This window comes from Mustela lutreola, chromosome 10 (genome assembly GCF_030435805.1).
Source record: "Mustela lutreola isolate mMusLut2 chromosome 10, mMusLut2.pri, whole genome shotgun sequence".
NCBI classification, from domain to species: domain Eukaryota; kingdom Metazoa; phylum Chordata; class Mammalia; order Carnivora; family Mustelidae; genus Mustela; species Mustela lutreola.
Window position 1 is genome coordinate 27,369,345 of NC_081299.1, and position 24,402 is coordinate 27,393,746.

The window sequence follows — 24,402 nt, forward strand, 5'->3', positions numbered from 1 at the left end:
CCCCCGAGTCTGGCCTTCAGCAGTGGGCCTGGCACTGGCCCCCACCCTCAAGATCAAAGATTCATGATTTCATTCATAATTTCTATCAAATGTTGAAACTTGGTCCCTGGGACCCTGAGCCAGCTGTCATGCTCCACTACCCCGAGAGCTCGCAGGAATGTTCCAGGGAAGCTCGGAGCATCTGCCCCAGCTCCAGTCACTGTCTTGCTTTGATTGTCTAAAATGCCTCTTGGCATTTCCGTGGTGCAGAGGCTTGGCAGCCTAGGATCACGGAGCATTTCTGACATGGCGACAGTAGCCCGGCTGGGGGCCTGGGGAGGAACTCATGCTCCTTGAGAGAAGGCGCAGAGCAAGAGCCCCAGAGGCTTGAGACCCCCATGCATCGCTACCAGGCCCGCATGGCGCTGTTCATACAACAGGTTTTATTGGAGTTGTGTCAGTACAGACAGTCAATACTGCTGTTTTTCTTTTCAAAAAGAAGCCCCACCCCCCTTTTCGATTCCCAAGTGCATTTTTCCCAAATCTGTGACACAGGGCACATAATAGGTATGTAGAGAACTAAGCTTCCTATACCAGGTTAGAAATGAAATTACTAATGAAAACATTCAAACCTTAATCTTAAAAAAACAACAACCTAGGAATCAGAATATAAAAAATGCACCAAAGTACCATAGTTTTCATAGTTAAAACTTGGCATCGTTTATCAAAGCTAGTCAAGTGGACACCTGGAACTAAATTCCCATAGACATTTCGGAAACACCAGGCACCCCTCCCCCAAAGGCTTCTGGAATGACATTTAGCCGAAGCTAAGTTCTGTGAAACAGCTCTTTTTCTGGCTTCCCCAGTGCCCTCCTTAGTCCCCTGGGCTCCCCCTCAGAGGTAATGAATTTCCACCCATTGGAACCCCTCCCTAGCTGGTCAGATGGTGGCAGCTTTGGCCCAGGAAGGAGGCTGAGTAAAGGACCCCACCAGGCTTGGTGTGACTCTTTAGTTCTCTTGGGTATCCGGGATCAAGCGATCCACCATGAGGCCCAGCCAAAAGCTGTTCAAGTGTCCCTCGCACAGCTTTGGGTTTCACTTTTGAAAGACAAAGCGAGCGGTCAAGGGGCCTGCTTTGTTGGGAGAAGTGGGTTGGGAGGAGGCCGGTCCAGGAACCCAGAGCTCAGCGAACCAAAATTCGGCCACCACCATGTCCAACATGGACAGTCTGGTGCCGGCCAGAATCAGAGCAGTGGAAGACCACACTGCGTGACCCCAGTTCACACTTGGTACGGAGACGTGGGTTGGCTTGCGGCAGGCTGAGGGAGAGGCCCCGAGCCCCACCCCCGCCCCCGGAAAGTGGCCATCTTTGCCCCAGCATTAATCTCAGCTTTATCCATTGAGCTTGAACTAGCAGATAGGAGAGGGATCCTGTCCGTTTCCTGCAGGGGGTGCTCTGCTTGGGAAAAACGGCAGAAACATCCCGAGTCAACTCATTCCAAAGGAGGACTGTTGGCACTGTTTTCCTCAGAGTCCCAGCCTTCTGGGCCCTAATCCTGCTTAGAACAGGAAATTGGAACCAGAGGGGAGGAGAGGAAGCCCCCTCAGATTAACCCCTCTAGTAGACACACATACCCACCATATGGTTCTTGTTAAGGAGAAGCAGGGGGGAGCCTTCATCATCCCCGAGCTTGTGTGTACCTTGTTCCGAGGGCCGAAAAAGAGGCTCTCTGCCTTGGGGACACTTGGGTTGCGGGGGGCAGGATACCTTACAATTTTGTATGAAGAAATCAGCCCTCCCCCAGCAGGGGAAAGGAGAGGGAGGGTACTTGAGTTCGCCGCTGGTCGGTCCTGCCCCGTGCCTGCTGAAGCAGTCAGTCCCCAAGGGCTTGCGCGACTGCGCTTCTGCTGAGCAAAGCCAGTGGGCGGGAGCAGCCTGGGAGATGGAGGCTGCCATCGGGTCCCAGGTCCGTGCTCCTCCCGTCACAAACCACCGCTCCTGTGGCTGCAGCTGGAGCAGAAACGGGGTTGGCCCTTTCCAGGAGCCTGCAGAGAAGGGGCCGAGCTCCTGCACCTGCCATGGACAGGCCTGTTGCCACAGCATCGCGCTGGGGGTGCAGTCCTGGCAAGGCATCCACTCTAGCCACCTCGATGCCCCCCACCCTTTGCTTTCCCCCGGAAGCAAAAACTCTTCATGGGACCCACCATCTGCTGCTGGAATTCCCAGGGGAGCTGGAAGAGCCCCAGCCGAGATCCGAGGTGCCGTCTGGGGGCCAGCAGGAAGGGCAGGGCTTGGGCCTGTGTCTCCCTGGCGGAACGGAATGGGAAGCTCAGTCCCCTCAACGCTCTGACCCAGAGAAGCAGCATCCTTCCCCACCCAGCAGAGCCCAGGACTCCTGAGAGGGCAGGGGGCTCCGACAGCGGGGCTGAGTGTCCTGGGGGCCTGCCTACAGCGGGGGCGCAACCCACACACTGCGCAGACACTTGGGGGAGAGGAACTCAGGCCAGCCTCTTCCAGAAACCACCTCAGCCTGCGTGGAGGGAGAAACCAAACCAGTCTCCTCGGGCCAAGGCCACGGCCGCTTCTGCTTCCACATCTGTTCAGCCTTTGGTTTTTTCTTTAAATGGAGGTTCTTGTAACTGAGCAGGTCTCTCTACCACTAAAGAGGAGGAGGCCAAGGAGGCAAGGCCCCCGTGGTGTTATGTGGGGCAGAGCAAGAACCCTGAAAAGGAGGAGTGGATATACTCAGTGGAGTAGAGGCCGTTGGCCTGGTCCGATGGCATCTGTACCCAGACCTGGTCGTTGGGCCGCAGCTGGAGCACAGCCCCACCAGATGCCTGGTCCAGGTAGCCCTTCTTGTACTCGTCATAGGTGTATGTGGCTGGCACGTTGTTCTTGTACAGGGCCACCCACACGTTGGTGCCCTTGACGTGCACGTGGTAAGCAAAGTAGTAGACCCCACCCACAGGGCAGGTGAAGATGCCAGTGGCTGGGTTGTAGCCACTGTGGCCGTTGTAGAGAGTCCGGTCAAACTTGACAGGCATGCCCGAGGTGGGGAAGGGTGAGGTGAGTACGGCGGTGAAGGCGGGCGTGGCGTGGGCTGACAGCTCTCCCAGCCCGAACTGCGGCTTGCCCCCCTTGCCCAGCACAGCGCCCTCCACGCCTCCATTGGGCAGGTGCAGGCCGGCGATGCCAGTCTCATCAAAGGCCCCCGGGGCGCCAGGGGGACCAGGAGGCCCAGGAGGCCCGGGAGGGCCAGTGAGTCCTGGGGAACCAGGGACCCCAGGGGGCCCTGTAGGCCCAGTCACTCCCGGTTCCCCCACTTTCCCCTCGCCTGGGGGCCCTGGCAAGCCGGGTTCACCCTTCAGGCCTGGCAGTCCCTGGGGCCCGATAGGACCAGCTGGGCCCTGGAGCCCTGGGATTCCTGAGGGGCCCCTCAGGCCTGGCTGCCCAGGGAGCCCCAAGTCACCCTTCTGTCCCAGGGCTCCAGCCACCCCCGGTCCCCCAGGGCGGCCAGTGAAGCCCGGCTCACCTTTGGGCCCAGTTGGTCCAGGGGGCCCATGGGCCCCAGGAAGTCCCCTCTCTCCTGGGGGCCCAGGTTTCCCAGCCAGGCCATTAGGTCCCTGGTCACCCCGAATCCCAGGCACTCCTGGGGGTCCTCCGGGCCCTGTATCCCCCTTGGGCCCAGGGGGCCCACGTCTGCCAGGGAGTCCTGCAGATCCTGGAAGTCCTGGGGGTCCCCCAAGGCCCTGTGGGCCTTGCTCCCCTGGCTCCCCATCCTCACCTGGCTCACCCCTGTCCCCCAAGAGGCCTGGGACCCCAGCTGGGCCCCTGTCCCCCTTGGGGCCTGGCAGTCCTGGCACCCCATAGCCAGTGGGGCCTATCAGACCAGGGGGTCCACGGGTTCCTGGCTCCCCTTTGGCCCCTGCTGGGCCCTGTGGCCCTGGCAGCCCTGCTGCCCCTGGGACCCCCACACCATCCACCCCGGGGGGCCCTTTTGGGCCCAGAGCCCCTGGCTCCCCCCTGGGTCCCGGTACTCCCGGAGGCCCCGACTCACCCTTATCTCCAGGGGCCCCAGGAAGCCCATCCAAACCTGGTTTGCCCAAGCCAGCTGGACCAGGGAGGCCAGGGGGTCCAGGGGCACCCCCCTGCCCTGGGGCCCCAGGTAGCCCTGGCCGACCCACTCCATTATCCCCCTTGAGACCTCGATCACCTGGGGGCCCCGGCTCCCCCTGGGGCCCTGGCTCCCCTCCGAATCCTGGGGGCCCTGGCACCCCCTGGGGGCCTGGCTTCCCAGGGACAGCAATGCCTGAGGGTCCAGGGAGGCCAGGAGGTCCTGGGGGCCCCCGAAGACCCTGGTCCCCTCGTATCCCTGGCTCGCCCTGAAGCCCTGGCTGTCCTGGTGGCCCAGCCTTGCCCGGGAGCCCTGGGGGACCAGCCTTGCCCATCCGGGAGAAGCCAGGGGGGCCGGCGGGGCCAGGCTGCCCATGGAGTCCTGGTTTTCCGGTGCCTGGTTTTCCTGGGAAGCCAGGAGGGCCAGGGGGCCCTCGAGGCCCGGGCTTCCCAGGCGGACCAGGCTCGCCTTTCAGGTCCATTGGCAGCAGCGGTAGAGGCATTTCTGAGGCGGACAGAGAGAGAGAGAGAGAAGGGCCATCAGGGGCCCCGCCCGTGGAGACATGGGTGGCACCTACCCACGCCCCCATGGGGCAACACTACATCTCTTCATAAAGACCACACTCCCTCTCCCCCTCCGAGCACTCATGGGAGATGGGGTTTAGGGGTTTAGGTCCGACGGCCCTCTTGGGGGCTCCTAGTACCCGACATACCCAGGCGGGACCTTCCCCAAGAGCTTGGAGGGATTCCCATCCCTGCCCGACCTGTGGGCTGGAATGGCCGCCAGGTGGCGCCAGCAGCCCTCCTTGGAGTCGGCCCCACTGCCCCCCCACCCCGCCAGCTTCCGTCCCGCCCCCTCCCCACTCCCGCCGAAGACCACCGCTGCCGGCGGGGCGCGCCCCACTTCCGGCCACTCCGAGGTCAGAGGCTCCCGACCAGCGTCAGGAGGAAAAGGGAAGGATGGTGTAGATCTCAGGTGGGGATGGAGAGGCTGTGACTGGGGGCCAGGGAGGGGCTGGTGGGGGGTCAGGAGGCAAGGAGGTGTGGGGTCAGGAGCTGTCCAAGGCCCTGCGGGGCGGGGAGGTGCTCACCCAGGTACTGGCCCTTGCCCTCGCGGAACGGCGGCCCCACAGGTCCTTTGTGCATGGGCTGCACGTACTTCACCGGCGCGTAGCCCGCGGCACCGCCGGCACCGCCTCCGGTGGCTGCCCTCGGCCCGCACCCCAGCAGCAGCAGCAGCAGCAGCAGCAGCAGCGAAGACAGGGGCGGCAGAGCCCCCCACATGGCGGCCGCGGGCGTGCTGCAGGGAGGAACCGAGAGGAGCCGTCAAACCAGCCCCCGCGTGGCTTCGCACCAGGCCCAGGGACTCCCCAAAAGATCCGAATGGAGGTGCTGTACACGAGCAACGCCCGCCGTGTCCGAGTCCGCGAGAGTCACCCTGAAGCTCCCGCAAGCCCGCCCGGGACTCTCCATCCACACGCACGTCCCCGGGCACCCTCTCCCCTGGACTTCAGCCGCCCCCATGCCAGCGGCTTGGCAGCCAGACGCCCCCTGCAGAGCAGGCATCTGACCCTGGCGCACCCCTGCTGAGACCCTTGGATGACGAGACCCGCTACCATGTTCTGGGCCTGCTTTCTGCCCAGCGGCGGGCTGAGTTCGCCAGAGACAGGAACTCCCTTAAAGCTCTCAGGCCTTGAACAAGTTATCATTTCTGTCATCCCCATTTTCCAGATGACAAAACTAAACCAAAGGGCAACAGAACTGGGGTCTCCCTGAGGTCTGCCTGACTTCACATTACATTGGTGAGTCCTCCTGGGGCTCCCCTCTGCCTTCAAGATCAAGGCTGTGGTGCCTAGTAGGGATTCAAGGGTAAAGACTAAAACCTAGTCAGCGCCTGTCTCCAACCCTCTCACCCACCACCCCCTTCTCTGCCTCTCCACTCTGCAGGCAGCCTGACACTTCTGGGCTTTTGTCCCTGCTGTTTCTCTACCCTCCATGTTCTTTCAATTTCCTACTCGTCCTTCAGGGCGCGGGGACCTGTCACCTTCTCCTCTGGAAAGCTGACCCCTCACCCCTTTGTGTCCCTGCCTAGCCCTGTCACAGCCTGCAGCCCAGCACCGAGAACAAGGCCTGGGTGGGGAAGACTAGAGGTGGACATGCAGCCTGAGCACTGCCACTCCGGGAACCTGTTTCCTCAGGGGATAAGATGTCCTCACAACACAGATGTGCATCCTCGGCTGAACGGACAGACCGCGGCCGAGCCACCCCGTGGGACAGGATTCAGCCACGCAAAGCAATGGCGTGCCACTTCGTGCTGGGACCCAGGGAAATCTTGAAACCGTCATGCTGAGTGAAGCAGCCGGTCACAATCATATCATACACGATTCCATTTCTGCGACGTGTCCCGAAGAGGTAAATAAAAAGAGACAGAAAGTGGACTAGTGGCTGCCTAGGGCTGGTGGGGAGGGGAGAAGCAAGCAATCACAAGCAGGCAGGGTTTCCATCAGAGGTGATGAAAATGTTCACAAATTGACTGTGATGACAGCTGCCAACATCTTAAAACACATTTTAAAAAGTTATTGAATCGGACACTCTAAATGGGCCAAGTGTATGATATGTGAATTGTATCTCAACGAAGATGTCATTTATTTTTGCGAGAGAGAGAGAGAGAGAGCAAGCACGAGCAGCAGGGACGGGCGGAGGGAGAGGGAGAAGCAGACTCCCTGCTAAGCAGGCCTCCATCCCAGGACCCTGGGACCACGACCGGAGTCAAAGGCAGACGCTTAACCAACCGAGCTGCCCAACTTAACCAACTGAGATGTCCTTTTTGAAAAGCTGTACTAACATCCTGCTTCTTGGGGCGGCCCCGGCGGTCGGAAACACTACCAGGTGCCCCTCCATGGCACTTGGAACATCCAAGGAAAGTCCCACGGCCCCTGCCTCCCTGCTCCGGCTCCCCTCCCCCTGGGGGCCTCTCCATACCGGGTGCCCGACTGCAGGAGGGTCTGCGGGTGGGTTGTGTACCCGTGTACCCGGGGATGCATGTGGGGAGCAAGGCCTTCCCCGGGCCTGGGCTAGGTCCTGAGGTTAACGTTCCTCCCAGCTCAGTATCGCACTGAGCTCCGAAGGAATGAATGCCGGGCTCCAGAGAAGGCCGGTGAAGCTGCCAGCCCAGCTCTGCCATCAACCTGTCTTGTGACCTTGGGCAGGCAGATGTCCCTCAAGCTCCCCCTAAGCTTGAAACAGGAACGTCCGCCACCTGCGGGGGTCTCCAGCCCAGGGCTCTGCGGGCTCTACCTCACTGAGTCCTCCCACTCGCCCGAGGCTCACACTGTTCTTACCCCCGTTTTGTAGATGTGGAAACAGCAACTCAGGCAGCGCGAACCTTGCCTGGGACACCACCCTCACAGGCACCCTGTTCCGTCTGCACCGTCTGCACCGTGACTGACGCCAGGATTAAGAGGCCGCAGCCTATGGGCTCGGTCCTCGGGGAGGTCTGGCTGATGGAGTCTCTGGCCGGGCACTGCCCTAACCTTGCAGCTCCGAGAGGCTTGCCTCTCCTGCTCTCCACGTGAGGAAACACACACGGTCCGAGCCCCTAACCACACCACATGGTCTCACCTCTCTGGAGAAGGATGAGGGTCCTCCTGCACTGGCCATCTGCGCTGGGCAGGGGAGGGGAGGGAGGACTGGAGTAGGGGTGCTCACCCATACACACAGCCAAAATGTTCTGCCTGGAGGGTGGGCAGGGAGGGTGGGGGAGCAGGCAGAGGGGGCGGAGCTTGCAGCAGAAAACAGGGAGAGGTGAGAGGGCAGTTCTGGCCTGGGTAGGCCACAGGCGAAGGTCATGGCACCGCCACCCGTGGGCTCAGGATAGCCCTGGCTCTGGGAGCCCTGACCCTCTTCCCATACGGAGCTGAGGCCAGTGAGGGGCGAGAGGGCAGATCAGGCTCGACTGGAAGGGGGCTTAAGGCAGAGGACTGTGGGGGAGTACAGGCAGGCAGGACACCAAGGCCAGAGCCCCAAGTGCAGCCAGGAGCCCAGGCAAGCCCCCCTAGCAGCCTCCCTACCTTCCAACCTCCTTGGCCGTGCCAGGCTCTGGCAAGCATGCCTCCCTCACCCCCTGTGCCTCGTGAGCTGTGCTGTCCTGGCTGGGGGCGACAGGACGGCTACAGGACCTGGAGCAGATGTCCCCTCTGCAGGGAACAGGGGCTGCAGGAGGATGGCAGCTCCCACTCGCCGCTCCAGGGCCTCCGGTCAGGCACCGGCTAGTGCTTTGTTCAGTAAATGCTTCCATTCCCACAAGGCCCCTGGGAAGGAGGACCCCCACACACACCCCACTTCTCTTTCTGCAGATGAAGAGCCCGATGTTCAGGGAGGTACAGCGATGTGCCTGAGGGCGAGAGCGGGCAACCACATCTGAGCAGAGGTCCGCGAGAACTGCCGAGTGGAGGCAGCCAGGACAGGGCAGCAGCTAAGACAGACAGACAGACAGGCTCCAGGCTGCCTGCCTGCAGGTTTAGGAGAGAACATCACTCCAGCTCCTGGAGGGAAGGCTAGGGAGCTGAGCAAGCCCATGGCCTGGAGAAGGAGTGTGCCGAGCCTGTTCACGGGGCTGCCGAGAGGCACCATGTCCCTGGAACGGCCCGTCGTGACAGCCTCTTGGGACACACTGCCCCCAACCCAGCCACCCTCAAAGCCGAGGGTGCCTGGGTGCTCCGTGTCCCCTGCCTCCTCTCCACTGGCCTACTTTGCCCTCAGCTCCCTGAAGCTCTGTGCCTTCTGGACATGGGCCTCCAGACTCCGACTTATCCTTGCACTTATCCCCGGGAAGCCTGTCAGGCACTTGTCCTGGTCCCCACCCAGGCCTGTAAGCCCCGTCACAGCTCTGCAGCCCTCTTTGGCTGTGTCCCTCTCTGTCCCCACTCTGTGCCCAGCACAGGACTTGGCTGGCACACAGCGACACTTGACAGAAGTTGGATGCGCTCAGGTCACTGGAAGTTTAAAGACCACACCGATAACTTCCTCGCTCCTTTTCTTCGTGCAGATACGTGTCATGGCCCTGGGAGCCCCCCTCAGCCTGGGCCAGGAGGACACAGGTGAGCTAGAACGGGAAGAGGTGAGGGCACACTCACGTGGCCTCCGTCAAAGAACTTGAGCTAAGAGCAGCCTGCGCAGGAAGCAAAAGTGCAGAGAAAAGAACAATTCACTTGGAATTCACAATTCCAGCAGCGGTGGCCAAGCAGTATCAGGGTTCCAGGCCGGCTCTGCTGTGCGACCTTGGGCAAGCCATCACCCTCTCTGGTGACCTCCGAGGGGGGAAGGCAGGAGCCAGGGCAGCTGGGAGGAGGCCCGGCTGGCAGGGGCATGAGGTGGGCTGCGGAAGGAGACGCTGATTCAGGGGATGGAGCAGCGGCGGCGGCCGGGAGCCGAGGTGTTTGCACAGCTGCAAGTCCTTAGTGGGGATTTCCCCCTTTTCAACAAATCCCCGTAAAACAGCGTTTTGTCCAAGTCAGCGTTTTGTGGCAGCCTGGGCCTCCTCCTGGGGCGGCCAAGGAGGCTGGCTGGGAGCACAGAGAGCTCCAGGGTCTTTCAGAACCATTCGGGGTAGCGGGAGGATGGGGCACCAGCAGCAAGAAGTGCCACCAATAGAGACCCCTCTCCTCCTGGACGGGGGGTTGAGGGAGGGGCAGAGCCACCAGCTAACAGTGACCCCCTCCCCACCCACGCTGGCTCTCTGGGGGTGCTGTCCCAGGGGTGACCAACAGAGCCCCCCATCCGACGGAATGTAGAGGCCTGCCGCCTGCTCCCCGTCCTCCATTTCACAGACGACCTACCAGAGGTCCAGATGGAATGGTGGGGGGGGGGGGTTGAGGGGGAGGCTCCCGGGGACCATGCAGAAGGGAGCCAGTGTCGCCCTGGTGGCCCCCCTCCTGAGCTGGGGGCTGGACAGAACGCAGTCCTGCACAGCCCTGCACATCGCAGCCGGGCTGGGGGAACGTGGGGAGCCACAGCAGCCCGGGGGCCGCCAAACCACAGGTATGTTATGAGACACTTCCTGTTGTGGAGACATTTCTGCGGGATCAGGATCGCCAGCCCCGCTTGCTCCCCTGGTGCCTCTGGTCTCCCCACCGGCTCAGCCTCCTTCTCTGCTGTCTCCCCGGGTCTCTGGCCCTGACTCATTTCTCCCGGTCTCTGTCTCTCTCCCCAGCCCTGTCCCTGCCCCCTCAACAGGTGAGCAGCAGTTCTTGCTCAGGCTCTCTCTCTCTCGGGGGTCCGGCCCTGGGGACCCCAAACGCCCTCCTACCTGCCGGCAGCCCCTGGACTCCTGTTCCAGCACAGCTGCGTATGAGCTGTGTGATTTGGTCAAGCAACTTAACCTCTCTGAACCTCTGTGTCCTCACCTGTGAAAGGATTCCCTAAGGTGATCGAAGCCATTGTCCCCTCCAGGTGTGCCGCTCTGTCCCGTTACCCTGAAGGCCAGAAAGTTCTCCCTTCGGTCTCACTTCAGTTTCTCTTGCTGCAAACCAACAGCTTCTCCAAACCCTTAAAAATCTCAGCTGACTTACTGCCAAAGGCCAGTATGAAAGTTCCAGAGTCCATTTTCTGGTCTTCCAGGCCTTTTTCCCTTGACGGCTCCAGAAGTGGGACAAACCGGGGGTCCCACAGCTGGCTCAGGACTAGGGTACACTCATGGGTCTCGCACAGGAGCAGAGGAGCTGCCCTCCTCACCCACTGGGCGTGATGCCTGCCCCCCATTGCCCAGCAGGCAGCTCCGCAGGCCCTCCTCCCCCACCTCCTCCCTCGCTTGTGGGAATTAAGGAGCTCTCTCCTGTCCTCCTGTTTGTTTTCTTCTTTATGTTTTATTTATTCATTTGACAAACACAGAGGGAGAGAGCGAGCGCACAAGCAAGGAGAGTGGGAGGCAAAGGAAGAGGTAGAAGCAGGCTTCCCATCGAGCAGGGAGCCCAGCTGCGATCATGACCTGAGCTGAAGGCAGAGGCTCAACTGACTGAGCCATCCAGGCGCCCCTCCTGACTCCTCTACTGAATCTCAGATGAGAAGGGTGTGTGCCTACTCAAGGCCCAGCCACCTCCACACCCCTTCCCCAGGGCCTCCCGCTGTCTGCATATGACCCCCACCCCATCTCCAGCCTCTCCATCACCTGTCCACACAGGCCCAACTGACCCCTGACGCCAGCCACCCTCATTTCTCCCCAACCTTCTCAGCCAAGTTCCTTCACAGACAAGGACTGTCTCTAAACTTCATCGCTCTCTGCTCCCTGCCCCCCACAGTGCAGAATCCTGCCTGGGGGCCTGCTTTCCTCCTTCCTGGAAAGGCTCCTCCTCAGATTCTCCACTCCCTTCCCCTGCCCACTCTGCAGACCCAGGCTTGCCCCAGGGAGCTGCCTCAGGCCTCACCCCTTGTCTCTGGATGTTTCTTCTACAGTTTCCAGCTCTTGCCAGGCAGGCCTACAGTCCCAATCCCACCACTGAGGGTTCCCACATCTGTCTCCAGGTATGACCTCGCCCTGAGCCCGACTCTAATGTTCAACTTTGAGCTGAGCATTTTCACCTGGCTGGCCCTTAGACACCTCTGCCCGAACTGTGGTCATTATCTTCTCCCCATTACTTGCTCTTTCTCACTCCCAAGTGCCCAGGCCAGATATCTGGACATCACTTCTGACCCTTCCTTCCTTACAGGGCAATGAGGAATCTTTCTAGCCTGTACAGTGCCTTAGCGCAATTAGAAAGGGGTACCCCTCCTTCCAGCAGATTCAGGTACTCTCATTGCCTTGCCTTTCCTGGGTGCCCTTGTACAGTAACCAACCTGTACAACTGTACCTGACAGCTCTGTTCCTTTACACACCCAATCCAATCCTGTAGGCCCTCCTCTACCTCTCTCGCTTCTATTGCTGCCTCTCTCTCCCCATAATGTCTGCCGTAATACAGACCTTATACTCTCCCAACACACCGCGCAGGAAAATCCCCGCCAGTTGGTAAAGGTTTGTTATATTAAGTCGCCAAATCCTCGCCTGCATGATCATAGCAGCCTCCCCCGCCATCCTCACTCAGCTTCTGTTTTTCCATAGATCCCCCAACCACACTTCTTAAACTTCAGTGTGCGTCAGATAAAACACAGGTTCCTGGGCCCCATGCCCAGGGATCCTGATTCAGTGGGTTTGGGGTAGGGCCCAACATCTGCATTTCTAAAAAGCTCCTAGGTGAGGTGATGCTGCCTGTGTGTGGACCACACTTTGACACAATTCTGCCCATGGCCCTCCCCTGCTCTGGATTCTCCAGTGGCTCCCTAGTACCGACTTGATAAGTTCCACACTATTCTGCAATTTGAGTGGCTTTGTGGAGGCATACGTCAGACTCAGTAGGATGTGGATCAATTAAAATGGAGGAGATGGAGCGGGCAGAGGTTGATGGTGAGCTTGGCAAAACCCTGAGATCACCGTGGGTCATGCACTGAGTAAGAAGGTGGGGAGCAGCTTGCTACAGGCGCCATGTGGGTGTGTGCCGCGGCCATCTGTGCCCCTTCCTCTGTGTCTCAGTGTCACTAAACCCAGAGCCTCACCTGCCTGTGCCTCTCAGGCATCTCCTGAGTGTCTCTCTCATCCCGTCTCTGTGTCACTGTCCTATTTCTGCCCATCTCTGGGACCCCTTTTGTCCCTCTCCTCTCCTATGTCCTTGAACCTCGATCCCCGTCTGAGTTCTAGCCTCTGTAAGTCTCTAGCTGTGGGTCACTCGATGGGACCCTCTGGCAGGCCAGCGGTTATGGCCCTAATACTCAAGCTGACGTCAGTTCTGTGTCGGACCTCGCTGGGTGAGACTTGTGGAGTCCAGTGCCTACAGCGCCCGTGAGCTGAGCTCTCTGTCCTTCAGGATCAATCGGAGACTCAGAACCCCTCACGCCTCAAAGCACAGGCACAAGGATTGCTCTAAAACCAAAGAACCACCTGGAATCTGGGACTTGGGGGGTGGAGAGGGGCGCCAGGTGGGGGCAGGGCTGTCTGAGGGCCACCTCAGCTTCCAGGTCGATGGCAGGACTGAGGCATTGCTCTCTGCCCACCCTGCCTCTCCTACCAGGCCTCGATCTGCTAAGAGTCCAGCATCCCTTCCCTCTGCAGGTGAGGCTCCCGGACGCAGGGGGCTCAGCCCGGGAAGCTGCGCTGTCGGGAGGCTGGGAGGGCCAGTCAGAGCTCTAGAGTCCAGAGGAGTAGTGGTGGAACATTTCAGACTAACAGCAGCGCATCCAGGAGGCAGAGAACTTCGGGTCTGGAACTCGACGGGGAGAGGCATGGACTAGAGATAAAAATAGGCCCTCACCAGCCAGATTGCTGTAGCCTGGACAAGGCCATGGACCCTCCCTTGGGGAAAGCACCCACATTTAGGGGTGGGAGGAGCCCCCTGCAGCCCTGAGCCCCAGTGTCCTCATATCCAGAAACCTCAGCCTATTCAGTATTTCCTTCTACCTGCTTACCTGGCTGCCTTTGCCTCACGGCCCTCTCTGCCCAGAGTTCCCTTCTGATCTTTCTCCTCCAAGCAAACATGTTATTTCTCATTTAAGACAGCTCATGTGCTTCCTCCTCCAAGCAGCCTTCCCTCAGCTCCTCCTCCTGGGCACCTCTCCCCCACCCCACCCCTGCCTCATCCCTGACTGGGGCTTGGCACACAGTAGGTGTTCAGTAGGGTCTGCAGCCTGGGTGTGCCAGCTCCAGGCCTAGGACACCCCCCCACACACACACACACCTCCAGCCACGCCCACAGGATGGCTTTCCAGAGGCCTTTGTTCTTTGTGGTTCCTCCAGAGTCCTTCTCAGCTCTGGGGCATAGGCGGCTTGGGCGGGATCTCCCTCCCCGCAGAGGATGAGGTCCATCTCCCCGGCTCCAGAGGCTCCCCAGCTCTGAGAGTAAAAGGTAGAAGCCCCACTACTCTCCTGGGGAGAAGCATCTTGGGGCAAAAAACTCTTCCAGGGAGGAAGGAACAGCCAGCTCGGGGCAGAAGAAGAAGAGGCCCAGCAGTGGGCAGGACTCAGAGCAGTATGTGTCCTCAGGCAGGTGGCCAGGGGACTGGCCCTTCCCTGCCAAGGGGCTCAGGCCTCGGCTGCTGACATCGCCCACTTCCCAGCAGAGGCTTTGAACTTCTGAGCGGACAGAACATGGAAATGCTCCCCCACCACTGCCAGCCCCCAGCCATCCCCAACCCCCTGCCCGGCCTTCCTTCATGGCAGCCAGTCCCTCGCCTTCTGGTTCATATTCGCAGCCTTTTCCGGAGCGCCACCCGCCGCCCGCTGCCTCCTCGCGCCGGCCAAGATTCCAGAGCCTTCGCGGCTTCCCTGCTCGGTGGCGGCGGCAGGAGGAGCCGGGCTGGGCTGGGAGGGGGCCTGGCGGGAGCGCCGCCAGGCCACTGCACCCGGGCAGGCCAAGCAAACACAGGCCCCGCCAAGGAGCTGGGGCGAAATAGTTCACAAATGAGAAAAAGCTGCTTCCGAGCTGGGCTGGGGTTTTAAAGCCTGGGGCCACAGGGAGCTGAGGTCACCTGTGCGAGAGGGGCTGCCCGCTAGGACACCCTGAGCCGGGGAGGGGCTTCTGCTGCAGCAGGAGGGAGCCGAGTGAGACAGCAGCAAGCACCGGCCTCATCCAGCCACGGCTGTCAGAGAACCCTGCCCCCATATCCAGCTTACCTCTCAGGTCCCAGGGGCCTCCGAAGGTCCCAGCAAAGCCAAGGCCTGGGGATGAAAGAGGGAAACAGACAGTGAGGAAGCTGCCGGGAGCCTAGAAGCCTCTGGACCCTGACCCACGGGCCCCCGGGGCCTGCCGCAGGTCTCTTACCTGGAGCCCCTGCTGGAAACTGGCCCCAATCTCAGCCCCTCCTCTGTGGGAGCCCGAGGGAACGGTCTTCCTTTATTTGTTCCACGCACACTTAGCAAAGCCCATGGGTGCCTGGGCTGGGGCAGTGGAGCTCCTCCTGTCCCCGGGCCCGGGCTGAGGAAGCTCCTTCTCCACACCAGGATCCACACTGGAGAAGTCCCTATTCCCTATCGGGCCCTGGGCTGGGGGGCCCCTTCCACAGGCTAGGCTTCCTGAGAAAGCTCCTACTATGTGAGGAACCGACCAAGGCTGGGCCTTGGGGGCACAGAAACAGCTCAGCCCCGGGCCCTGCCCTAAACTAGCATTGGACAAGGGCCTGTCACACAAGTGGCTGACATCTCCCAGCTGCAGGAGCCCAAAGGGGGGACCATTGCCTCCCCCTTGAGCTCTTCCAGGGGCTTCACGGAGGAAGGGACACTAGAACTGGATCCTGAAGGGTGAGTAGGAGTCTGAAAGGCAGACAAAGTCAGAAAAGGAGTTTCAGGCAGTGGGAAGCCACTTGGCAGATACGGGGAAGGTCCAGAAGGACCACGGGGTTGACAGGACAAGCAGGGGCCCAGAAGGCAAGGGCGACACAGTGAGGAGCCTTGATGCCATGCCTGCATGTCTTTGGAAGGCAATGGGGAGCCACGGGAGGTTGCTGAGAGGGGAGGTGAGGTGGGCAGAGCCATGGATGCCCAGGTCCCCATTTCTGCCTCCGTCAATCATGCCTCGTCTCTGTCACACACAGCTATACACAAGGGAGCCCAGGCTGGAGCCCAGGCCCAGATGGGACTCCCCGGGTGGGTGGGGAGGGGACACCTAGCCAGCCCACCTGGCAGGGAGGCCAGCCGCAGCGTCACTTTCTCCCCCAGCTGCTTGCTCGCCTCTGCGCGCTCCCATGGAAACTCTGACACCCCGGCCCTGTCTCTTGCTGCACAAGCAGCCAGATGCCGAACCCAGCAGCTCCCAGGCTTTCCCTTGGATTCGGCTAAGACCTGCCCCCATCCCCACCATCAAGCTTTGAGACCCTAGAGGTGCGCCGTGAGGCTCCTCTCTGAGGGCCCAGGCCGGCCCACGGCCGAGCGCGAGGTTCTCACCGGCCAGCTCAAGCCCGGCCTCTCTCCATCCCACTGCCCCAGCCCCAGCCCCAGCCCTGGGCTCAGGGAACGGGGAAGGACTCAGGCGGGCTCTGGGCTTCAGAGGATAACTTTGTGCCTTAAATGACGTGGTGGCAAGGACAGGCCACACGTCCAGGCTGAGAGGACAGCATGGATGAGGGCGTGAAGATGGGGATGTCCCAAGCCTATCCAGAGGGTGGGAAAAATGAAAAGAAGATAAAGGAACAAAAGAACTCGCTAATCTTAGCTAACGTTTATCTGGTACCCAAGACGTGTGGGGCTCTGGGTTTCTGTGCTGGATTATCTCCTTTAATCCTCACAACGACCCAGTGAAGTGGGTCCTTTGTCTTCCCTTTTCACGGATGGAGAAGCCAAGGGACAGAAAGGTTGAGTAGTGGGCTCCAGGGCCCACAGCTCATGAGGGGTAAAGACTGAATTTGAATCTAGGCTCCCGTGGCCTCTGATGGACAGGTGACTGGGAATGACAAGGGTTAGCCAGCGGCAGCCCGAATATGCCTGAATATCAGGATCAGGGGGACACACTGGGCCCAGCCTAGAGCTGGCTCCCCAGCCCGCCCCACAGGAGCCCTTAGTAACAACAGCCTCCCAATCCCAAGCCCCGTGCACCCCAGACACAGCACGAGGCAGGCTCCTAGCTTCCTCTAACTATTTCCTCTAACTCCCGCCTAACCCTGTAAGGCAGGAATTGCTGCCCCATTCTTCCGAAGAGGAGCACTGACATCCAGAGGGGTGACATCTGTTCAGCAAGGTCACAGGGCTGGGAAGCACAGGGGCCAGATCTGAACTTCTGGGGCTCGCTCAGCCCCCAGGTGGCTGAAGAGCCCGTGTAACTGGGCTTCCGGGACACCTCAGGCTCGGGGCCCTTGTCCCCGGTTCTCTTCTACCCCACCTGTGCAGCCGTAACCTGGATGGCCACAGGGACAGGCCAGGCTGCAAACCACGACGGGCAGCGACTAGGAAGGGCATCAGAAACCTCCTCCTGGATCACCTGGCTCACCCTCAGTCCTGCAAAATGGGAAGCTGGGGCGGGTGGGTGTGCCGGGGGTGGGTGGGCGCCGGGCCCCAGCCGACTTCAATGGGACTCTCTTCTTAACCTCCACCCACAGCTGCCTTTCCTAATCTCCTCCTTGAGCCCCTCCCCTGGCGACATCTCCTCTTTGCACGGAGCCCACGGCCTGGCCGGCTAAATCCCAAACCCAAGGTGGGTGGGACAGTCTGTACCCGCCCCCTCCCGGCTTCTCCGCAGGGGGCTCCCACGGAGACTGGTCAGGGTGCGCCCCACTCCTGCGCCCCATCCCAACTTTCCAAACTGAGGTGCAGATGGGGCTGAGACAAACAGTCGGCCTCCCCTGGAGATGGGCTCATGGTGGGGAGTCCCCATTTTCGGAGCAGGCCCAGGCTGAGCGTCTTGCTCGAAATATCAGCTGAGAGCCCAGCTGCCTGGGTTCTTCTCCCAGCCCTGCTGCTTCCTAGCCTGTGACCTCGCTCATCCGTGCCTCAGCGGCTTCATCCATGAAATGGGGATCAATTCCTATTCATAGAGCATGTGTGAGATTTAAGTGAGTTAATGTCATAGAGCGAAGGTCCAGCGGTATTTGCTGCATAGGAACGTTCAATAAATGCTCGCTGCTATTATTATATCTGTCATCACCGTGTGCCTCCCAAAAGCCGTGTGAAGTTAGTATTTTTATTTATTTATTTGACAGAGAGAGAGCACGTGCCAGAGAGCACAAGCAGGGGGAACAGCAGAGAGAGGTAAGCCGGCTCCCCGCTGAGCAGAGAGCCCGATGTGGGGCTCGGTCCTGGGACCCCAGGATCATGACCTGAGCCGAAGGCAGAGGCTTCAACCCACTGAGCCACCCAGGCGCCCCTGAAGTTAGTATTATAAACCCTATTTTACAGATGAAGAAACCGAGGCTCGGAGAGAAGTCACTTGCCCAGGTTCACCCAGCCAGTTAGTGGGCGTCTGGAGCTAAGCTGATGGAGTCTGCAGAGGATGAGGGCAGGCTCGCAGCTCCCTGCAGCAGAAGCACAGTGGGGGTGGTAGGGGAAGGTGGGGGTCCCCACACCCCTCCTGCCTGACCCCCAGGAGCTCCCCCTATGCCCCCCCACGCCCAGCCCCTGCTGCCGCTGCAGGAGGGGACTCTGCATTCCTGGCTAAGCAGCCGGATTTGCTGTGCTCCCGGAACTATGAAAAGAATGTTTGCCACGAGCTGAGCCACGGTCGCCTGTCAGAGGAGCGTGGCCTGAAGGGCCCACGCAGAGCTGCACAACGGCCAGCAGCCGCCACGGTGGGAGGGAAGAAGGCTAGACACAGGGAGAGCTTCTGAGGCCTGTGGCTGTGGGACAGGGATGGACATCACCGAGTAGGCCTCCTGGGAGAGGAGACATGACCTGTGCCCCCCCTCCACATCGGCATTGCTCCCCGCCACAGGCGCTGAGGAGAGGCAGGACGGCATTACTGGCCCATCTCATAAATGGGATTATGAGGACCTGGAGAAGTCACCTGAGGTCACACAGCAGCCAGTGGTAAAACTGAGACCTGAACCCTGGATCCCTTCCTTCCAGATGCGGTCCTCCCTCGTAGAGCCCCCCAGGACCACAGCAGGCTCTTAGCTACTGGAAAACACCTTCCTGGGCTCCTCTCTTCTGGCCTTTCTCCAGGCCTGACCTTCTTATGCCCGCTACTCATGTTCCCCACCCCCCAGCAGGTGCTTTGGGCTGTGAAAATGCCTGGGGCTCTGTGGATGCTCAGCAGTTAAGTTTCCATCCCTTTCTGCACCAAATCAGGTCCTGGAAAGGGCAGAGACCCGGGAGGTCAGCGGGAAGAACATCAGCCTCACATCCTCATGGACCTGGGAGTGAATCCCAGCTCAGCACTCAGCAAGGTGACACGTGGCCTGATTACTAATCTCTCTGAGCCTCCACTTTACCCTCTGTAAAATGGGCCACTGATTCCTGCCTTGCAGCATTGTGACAAAGACTAAATGAGACATGTGAACATAGACCAAGTACACAGTAGGTGCCCAATAAACTCTTACTGTGACCCTCTCCCAAGGGGACAGAAAGAAGCGATAATAGAAATCCTCAGGGGACAAAGTTTCTTCTGCCCCAGAAACCTGATGGGCCCTGCTCCCGGGGCAGCGTGGGGAGGAAGGGAGGCCTGAGGCCAGGATCCTGGCCTCTGGTTCACTTCTGTCACTGGCCGCTTGCTGTATGACCTCAGGCAGGTTCCTCTGGGAGTCTCCATAAGCCCACCCATGGGATGAGCTCACGAGCCCAGGAGCCCACAGCACGGCCCTGCCCACAAGGCACGAACCCTCTGCCACTCCCCCTGACCTCCAAGAGCCCAGAATCTCCACCAGTTCAGGCTGCATGGGGACAGTCACCTCCCAATTCAAAACTTTCCAAGAATCTCAGCAGAAGCAGGGCCAAGTCCTCTCACGTCCCTTCCCAGGATCCACCCAGAGAAGTGTAACCGATACTGATCAGAAGTCTGGGTAAACGTCCTGGGTGCTACTGCTGTGACCTGGGATCACTCCTTGCCTGTCTGCAAGTATAACAACCCCAGAGATGAGTATTAGCATTCTCATTTTATAGATAGGGAAACTGAGGCACAGAGCTGGGAAGCTGCTTAGCCAAGGTCACATGGAAAGTAACCCAGGTCTGTCCGACGGCCCAAGCCAGCTCTTCCCCTCTTTAACCCCGCTGCCTTCATTCAAGACCCACTGTCCACACCCAGCTCCTTGGAAATGCCCACAAAACAGAGTGGGTCTGGAATTCCCTTTCTGGGAGTGCGACTTCCCTGGGTGATGTCTGGGCGGTCGTGTGCTCATATAGGGCCTCACCACCCACTCGGGCTTCTGGACACACCCCAGGCCTCCCAGAAGCTATGTCCCTGAACTCATGGCCACGCCCCACATGGAGTCCCTCACCATCTCAGCGTACCAGACACCTGGGTCCAAACCCACATTCTCCCCTTCGCCTGCCTCCTCTGCGGATAGGCCATAGCCACCTGGGGCAAACGTCCTGGCCTACCCTCTCCTCACCCCCATGGCCAGTCAGTCACTGAGGCCCGACCAGTCTCTCCCCCTCCTCCTTTCCATCTGGTTCTTCCTCTCATCCCCATGGCAACCACCCACCTCAGCCCCCATGGTCTTTCCCCTCCAAAGGCCCAGGCCCCTCAGTGAGGTCCTTGCCTATAACATGCCCTTTCATCTTGGTCCCCAGAGCAACCACAGAGACTCCCAGGGTGCACTGTTTCTCTGGTCAGCGTCCTTGGAAACCTGACCCCAAAGGAGTGCTCAGTCCCACTGGTCCCCCCACTGTGTGAGCCACCAGTTACTCACTGTCCCCTAAGAGAACCTTGCTCTGCCACACCTCTGTACCTGCTCTTCCCTGACTGGAATGGCCTCTCCTCACCCTGCCCACCACCTGCACTTGTCAGAGCTCGCATTCTCCTTCACGGTCCCAGCCAGGGCTGTGTCTTTGGTGCTGCCTCCTGGAGAGTCCCTCCCTCCCACCCTGTGGCTTGCATGGTGCCTCCCTCCCCCTCGATGGGCACCCTGGGACACAGCTGCACCCCAGGAGAGGGCCCTGAGCCTCTCTGGTTCTTCGACTCCAACTCTGTAAGTCCCTCAGGCCACACTCATGGTGTGGGCGGGGGACCCACTCACTGAGGCCCCAGCGTCCCACAGGGAGAGCCCCACGCCTGCCACTGGAGGGTCTGGAGTCAGACCAGGAGCAGGGGAGCTCGTGGAGGGTGGTCAGGCTAACAGCCCTGTTTGGTATCTTTCCCCTCCCTCTTGTGAGCAGACACATTTACTTCCATTTTTTCTTTCCCCTTCCACTGAGCCAAAGAGCGGAAACGCTCATTTTCACTCTGGTGGACAAAGTGAAACCGGAGAAAGAGACCCTGGTGAGTGTGTCTGAGTGTGAGTGTGAGTGTGAGTGTTGTCCTGTCTGAGTATGTCTGGCTGGGCTCAGTGGGGCCCACCACCCGTCTGGAGGAGTTTGGGTGTGAATGCGGGTGCACACACACGTGCCCGTCATTCTAGCATCCGTGGTGGTGCGTGTTCCGAACATGTGCACACGTGTATTTGTGTGTGACTATCAGTAGTAGGGAGCATAGCTGTGTGTGACGTGTATGTCTGTGGTGTGCCGTCATCATTTTGGGGTGATCGTCCAAGGATCTGCTGCTGTGCCCCAGCCTAGCAGGAGGCCGGTGGAGGCATCTGCGGCCTGACTGAGATCGCCAACTCCCCCCATAGCTGGTGCCCACCAGACCCCCACCCTTCTCCTGGGCTCTAGAATGGGCTCCCTGAGGGCACCCCCATCAGATCAGGAAGCTAGGGTCTGTGCCCAGAGAGAAACCCCAGGCTGCCTGACCACCCCTCACCCTGGCCACCCCAGCCCCTAGCCCCCAGCCGTTCTGAATGCCGGTGGCAGCTCTTGGGCAGTTGCCCTTGCTAAGGGCACTGGGCGGGGGGGGGGGGGCGGCGGAGTGGACCCTGGACACAGGGCACAGGTCTTAGGAAGAGGCACTGCAGGCAGACGGGTGGAAGCCCTTCTGGGCCCCCAGGGCCCCCTGGAAGGCAGTCACTGGCATCACCGGGAACCCAGCAGGTTCTCTCACACTGGGGGTCTTACCCAAGCACACAGAGACAGACATACACATTAATACCATACTGGTGGACACTCACTGTCCCCCGCACACCCCACAAACACACGCACTGACAGGCTCACACACAGGGACACACACACAACCAGCAAACTCAGAGGGTTTGCCTTTCCCCAGCTGGCAACTCCGGAGCCCGTCTGGCTGAACAATGCTTCTGTACCCGGGGACTCCCGGGGCCCCTGTGTCTCCAGCCCCCGAACAGACAGATAGGGAAGGCGGTTTTGGGGCCCTCGGATCCCAGCCCCTCTCACCCCTGCAAGTCTCAGGTCTGAGCTGCCGTGGGGGTGTGCTGAGCCTCTGGTAGGGACAAACCAGTCTCCAGTTTGGGGGCACTGCCAGAACACCTAGCACAGGGGACTTGGAGGCAGAAGCAGAAAAACAGAGGAACTGGAAGGTCGCCAGCGGGCCAGGAATGGGAGAAAGATGGGAGAGGGGGAAGGGAGGAGCTGAGGGGCTTCCCTGGCCTGGGGCTGGAGGGGGCTCTAAGGCCCCTCACCCCTCCTCTCTCCTCCACCGCCCTGTGGGGTAAGCTTGGTCGCTCCCATTTCGCAGGTGGGAAGAGAGACTCCCAGAGGTGAAGTGATGTGCCCAGAGCCCCATCATGGGAGATCCCACCCAGCTGTCTGTGGCTGGGGCCCCCACTTCTGGCAGAGGAAGGAAGAAGACGGCTTTACCCGGGATTCTGCCTGGGCATCTCTGGCCGGGGAAACGGGGAGCAGGGAACGGGACAGGCTCCCGCACCCTAGCGCCCACCCCCTGGCCTGAGTCCCCAACTCATCCCCACCCCGCGGAGCCGCTGGCCCGGACAGTCTCATGGGCAGCTTAGGCCGGGTCCTGCCCTCGAAGCCCCCAACCCCCGCGTCCGCGCCAGCCTCCCCGCCTTTACCTGCAGGGGCGACCGCGGGGCGCCGCTCCCGGCCCTCGAGGGCCACCGGGGCGCGCGGGCTCCGGGCAGGGGGCGTCGTCGAGGTCCGCACCGGCGGGGCTCCGCGTCGCTCTGCCGGCCGCCCCTCGCGGCTGCTGCCGGAGTGGGCGGGCGGCGCGGGGCGGTAGGGGGGTGCCGAGGCGGCGGGAGGGGCACGGCGGGGCGGGGCCTCCACCCTCCTCTTTCCACAGCCACGGCCAAGGCCTGCGCCCCGCCCGCCCGGCAGAGAGCGCTCGCTCAGCCTCGACCTGCGCCACCCTCTCTGCGTCCGGAGCAGAGACCCCACACACCCGCGTGTTCCCATTCATCCTCGCGCACCCTGTGTCTGAGTCTGGGCCGTCTGCCCCAGAGGGTTACCGTCTAGGGGGACACAGACCCTGCCACTAAGGAAGGCATGGTCAGTTCGGGGATGGGGCAGTACCAGAGTTGTGGTCCCTAAAAGACCAGTCCACGTCTTCCTGCAAATGGTGACCTCGGCTGAGGGTGGAGGGCTCGGGCCCTCAAAGGAGAGGGAGGAGGAGCTGTCGTGGGCTGCATCTTTGGGTCAAGGGAGGTGAGCCTGGGTGTTCAGAGGCAGGCAGGGACTGATGCCGCGCAATCTTGTAGGCCGCGCTGAAGCTGGTTTAGACTTCCCCTCAGGGAAATGGGGATCCACCGAAGACAGGAGCAGAGCACAGGGACATGGTCAAGACTGTGCTTTAGAAAAAGCCCGCCCCCCTCCCGCTGTCCGTGCAGAGCACAGAGGCAGGGACACGGTGGTGGGGGAGGGGAAGCGCTGGGAAAATCCTGCTGGTCCACCCAAGCAGGTGAAAGGAATTAAGGAGGTGGATGAGGCAGAATTTGGGTCGGGGTGAGGGGCCTGGAAGGAAGGCGGTATCAAGGACAGCATCTAGGTTTGTGGTTAGGCAACGGGGAGGTCCCTAAGAGGGAAGGTGGTCAGATGCTTTGAGTTGGACACACCTGTGGGGTATCCATGTATCCAGAAGGGAGGTGAGAGTTCTGGGCTAGGGGATTAGGGATTAGGGGCCCATGGTGACACATGATGACTGATGTCACTTAGGCAATGCCTAGGGAAGGAGGGGAGGGAGTGGGGAAAGCCCACACCGGGACCAGGACACAGGGAACACCGACACTCACCGGGCATGCAAGGGAAGAGACATCAGCAAAACAGCCAGAAGGTAAGGGGGTAAACCAGGAGAGCAGTGACTCAGAAGGCAAAGGCACTGAGCGTTTCTAGAAGGCCCGTGATCCCCCAGGGTCAGGTGTCACAGAAGTCCAGCAAAGAGGGACTGCTGGTTGGGGTGGGGAGGAGCCAGGCTGCAGAGAGGGAAGGAAAAGCCTCAGGGGAAGTAGAGACAGTGAGTGCACTGGGGGAGTTCAGATGAACTGAGGTCAGCAGAAGGAGGTTTGGGGTGAGGGTGTGTGTGGGGTGTGTGTGTGTGTGTGTGTGTGTGTGTGTGTGTGTTTTCTAAATGGGAAATGGCTGGGACCTCAATAGGTCTAGAAAAAGAATAAGGAGGGCCAATGGCAGCCTGTCTCTGGGTCTGGGCTGCCTCCATTGCCCACCCCCCCTTCTACTGCCTGCCCTCCAAGGGCCTCCCACTTTGCTGTCCTCCTGCCAAGGTACACACCAGCCCCACCACTCCTCAGCAGGGCCTCTTACTCTCGCCCACCTCTAGAGCCTGAGCCCATTCCTGTCCTAC

At 60.5% G+C, this 24,402-nt stretch overlaps 1 protein-coding gene across 2 annotated transcripts; it reads right to left on the reverse strand.

Annotated features, from left to right (window-relative positions):
• Positions 1-402: 402 nt before the first annotated feature.
• Positions 403-22,790, reverse strand: COL8A2 (collagen type VIII alpha 2 chain). Of its 2 annotated transcripts, XR_009345229.1 has the most exons (5): positions 22,661-22,790; positions 14,787-14,831; positions 5,185-5,393; positions 2,185-4,598; positions 403-2,025 (listed from the first exon to the last, which is right to left on the reverse strand). XR_009345229.1 is itself a non-coding variant. In XM_059136795.1 (4 exons), the coding sequence occupies exons 3-4, from the start codon at positions 5,375-5,377 to the stop codon at positions 2,680-2,682; spliced, it is 2,112 nt and encodes a 703-aa protein (XP_058992778.1). In that variant the 5' UTR covers positions 5,378-5,393; positions 14,787-14,831; positions 22,661-22,790; the 3' UTR covers positions 403-2,679. The 2 variants fall into 2 exon arrangements, 1 of the variants encoding a protein (XP_058992778.1); XM_059136795.1 differs by having other exon boundaries at positions 403-4,598.
• Positions 22,791-24,402: the final 1,612 nt, after the last annotated feature.

Bases quoted from the DNA above. Each gene is read 5' to 3' on its own strand.
- COL8A2 (XM_059136795.1), bottom strand. From the start codon at position 5,377: ATGTGGGGGGCTCTGCCGCCCCTGTCTTCGCTGCTGCTGCTGCTGCTG. The intron at 4,599-5,184 runs GTGAGCACCTCC...TGTCCGCCTCAG, and splicing joins GGGCAAGGGCCAGTACCTGG to AAATGCCTCTACCGCTGCTG.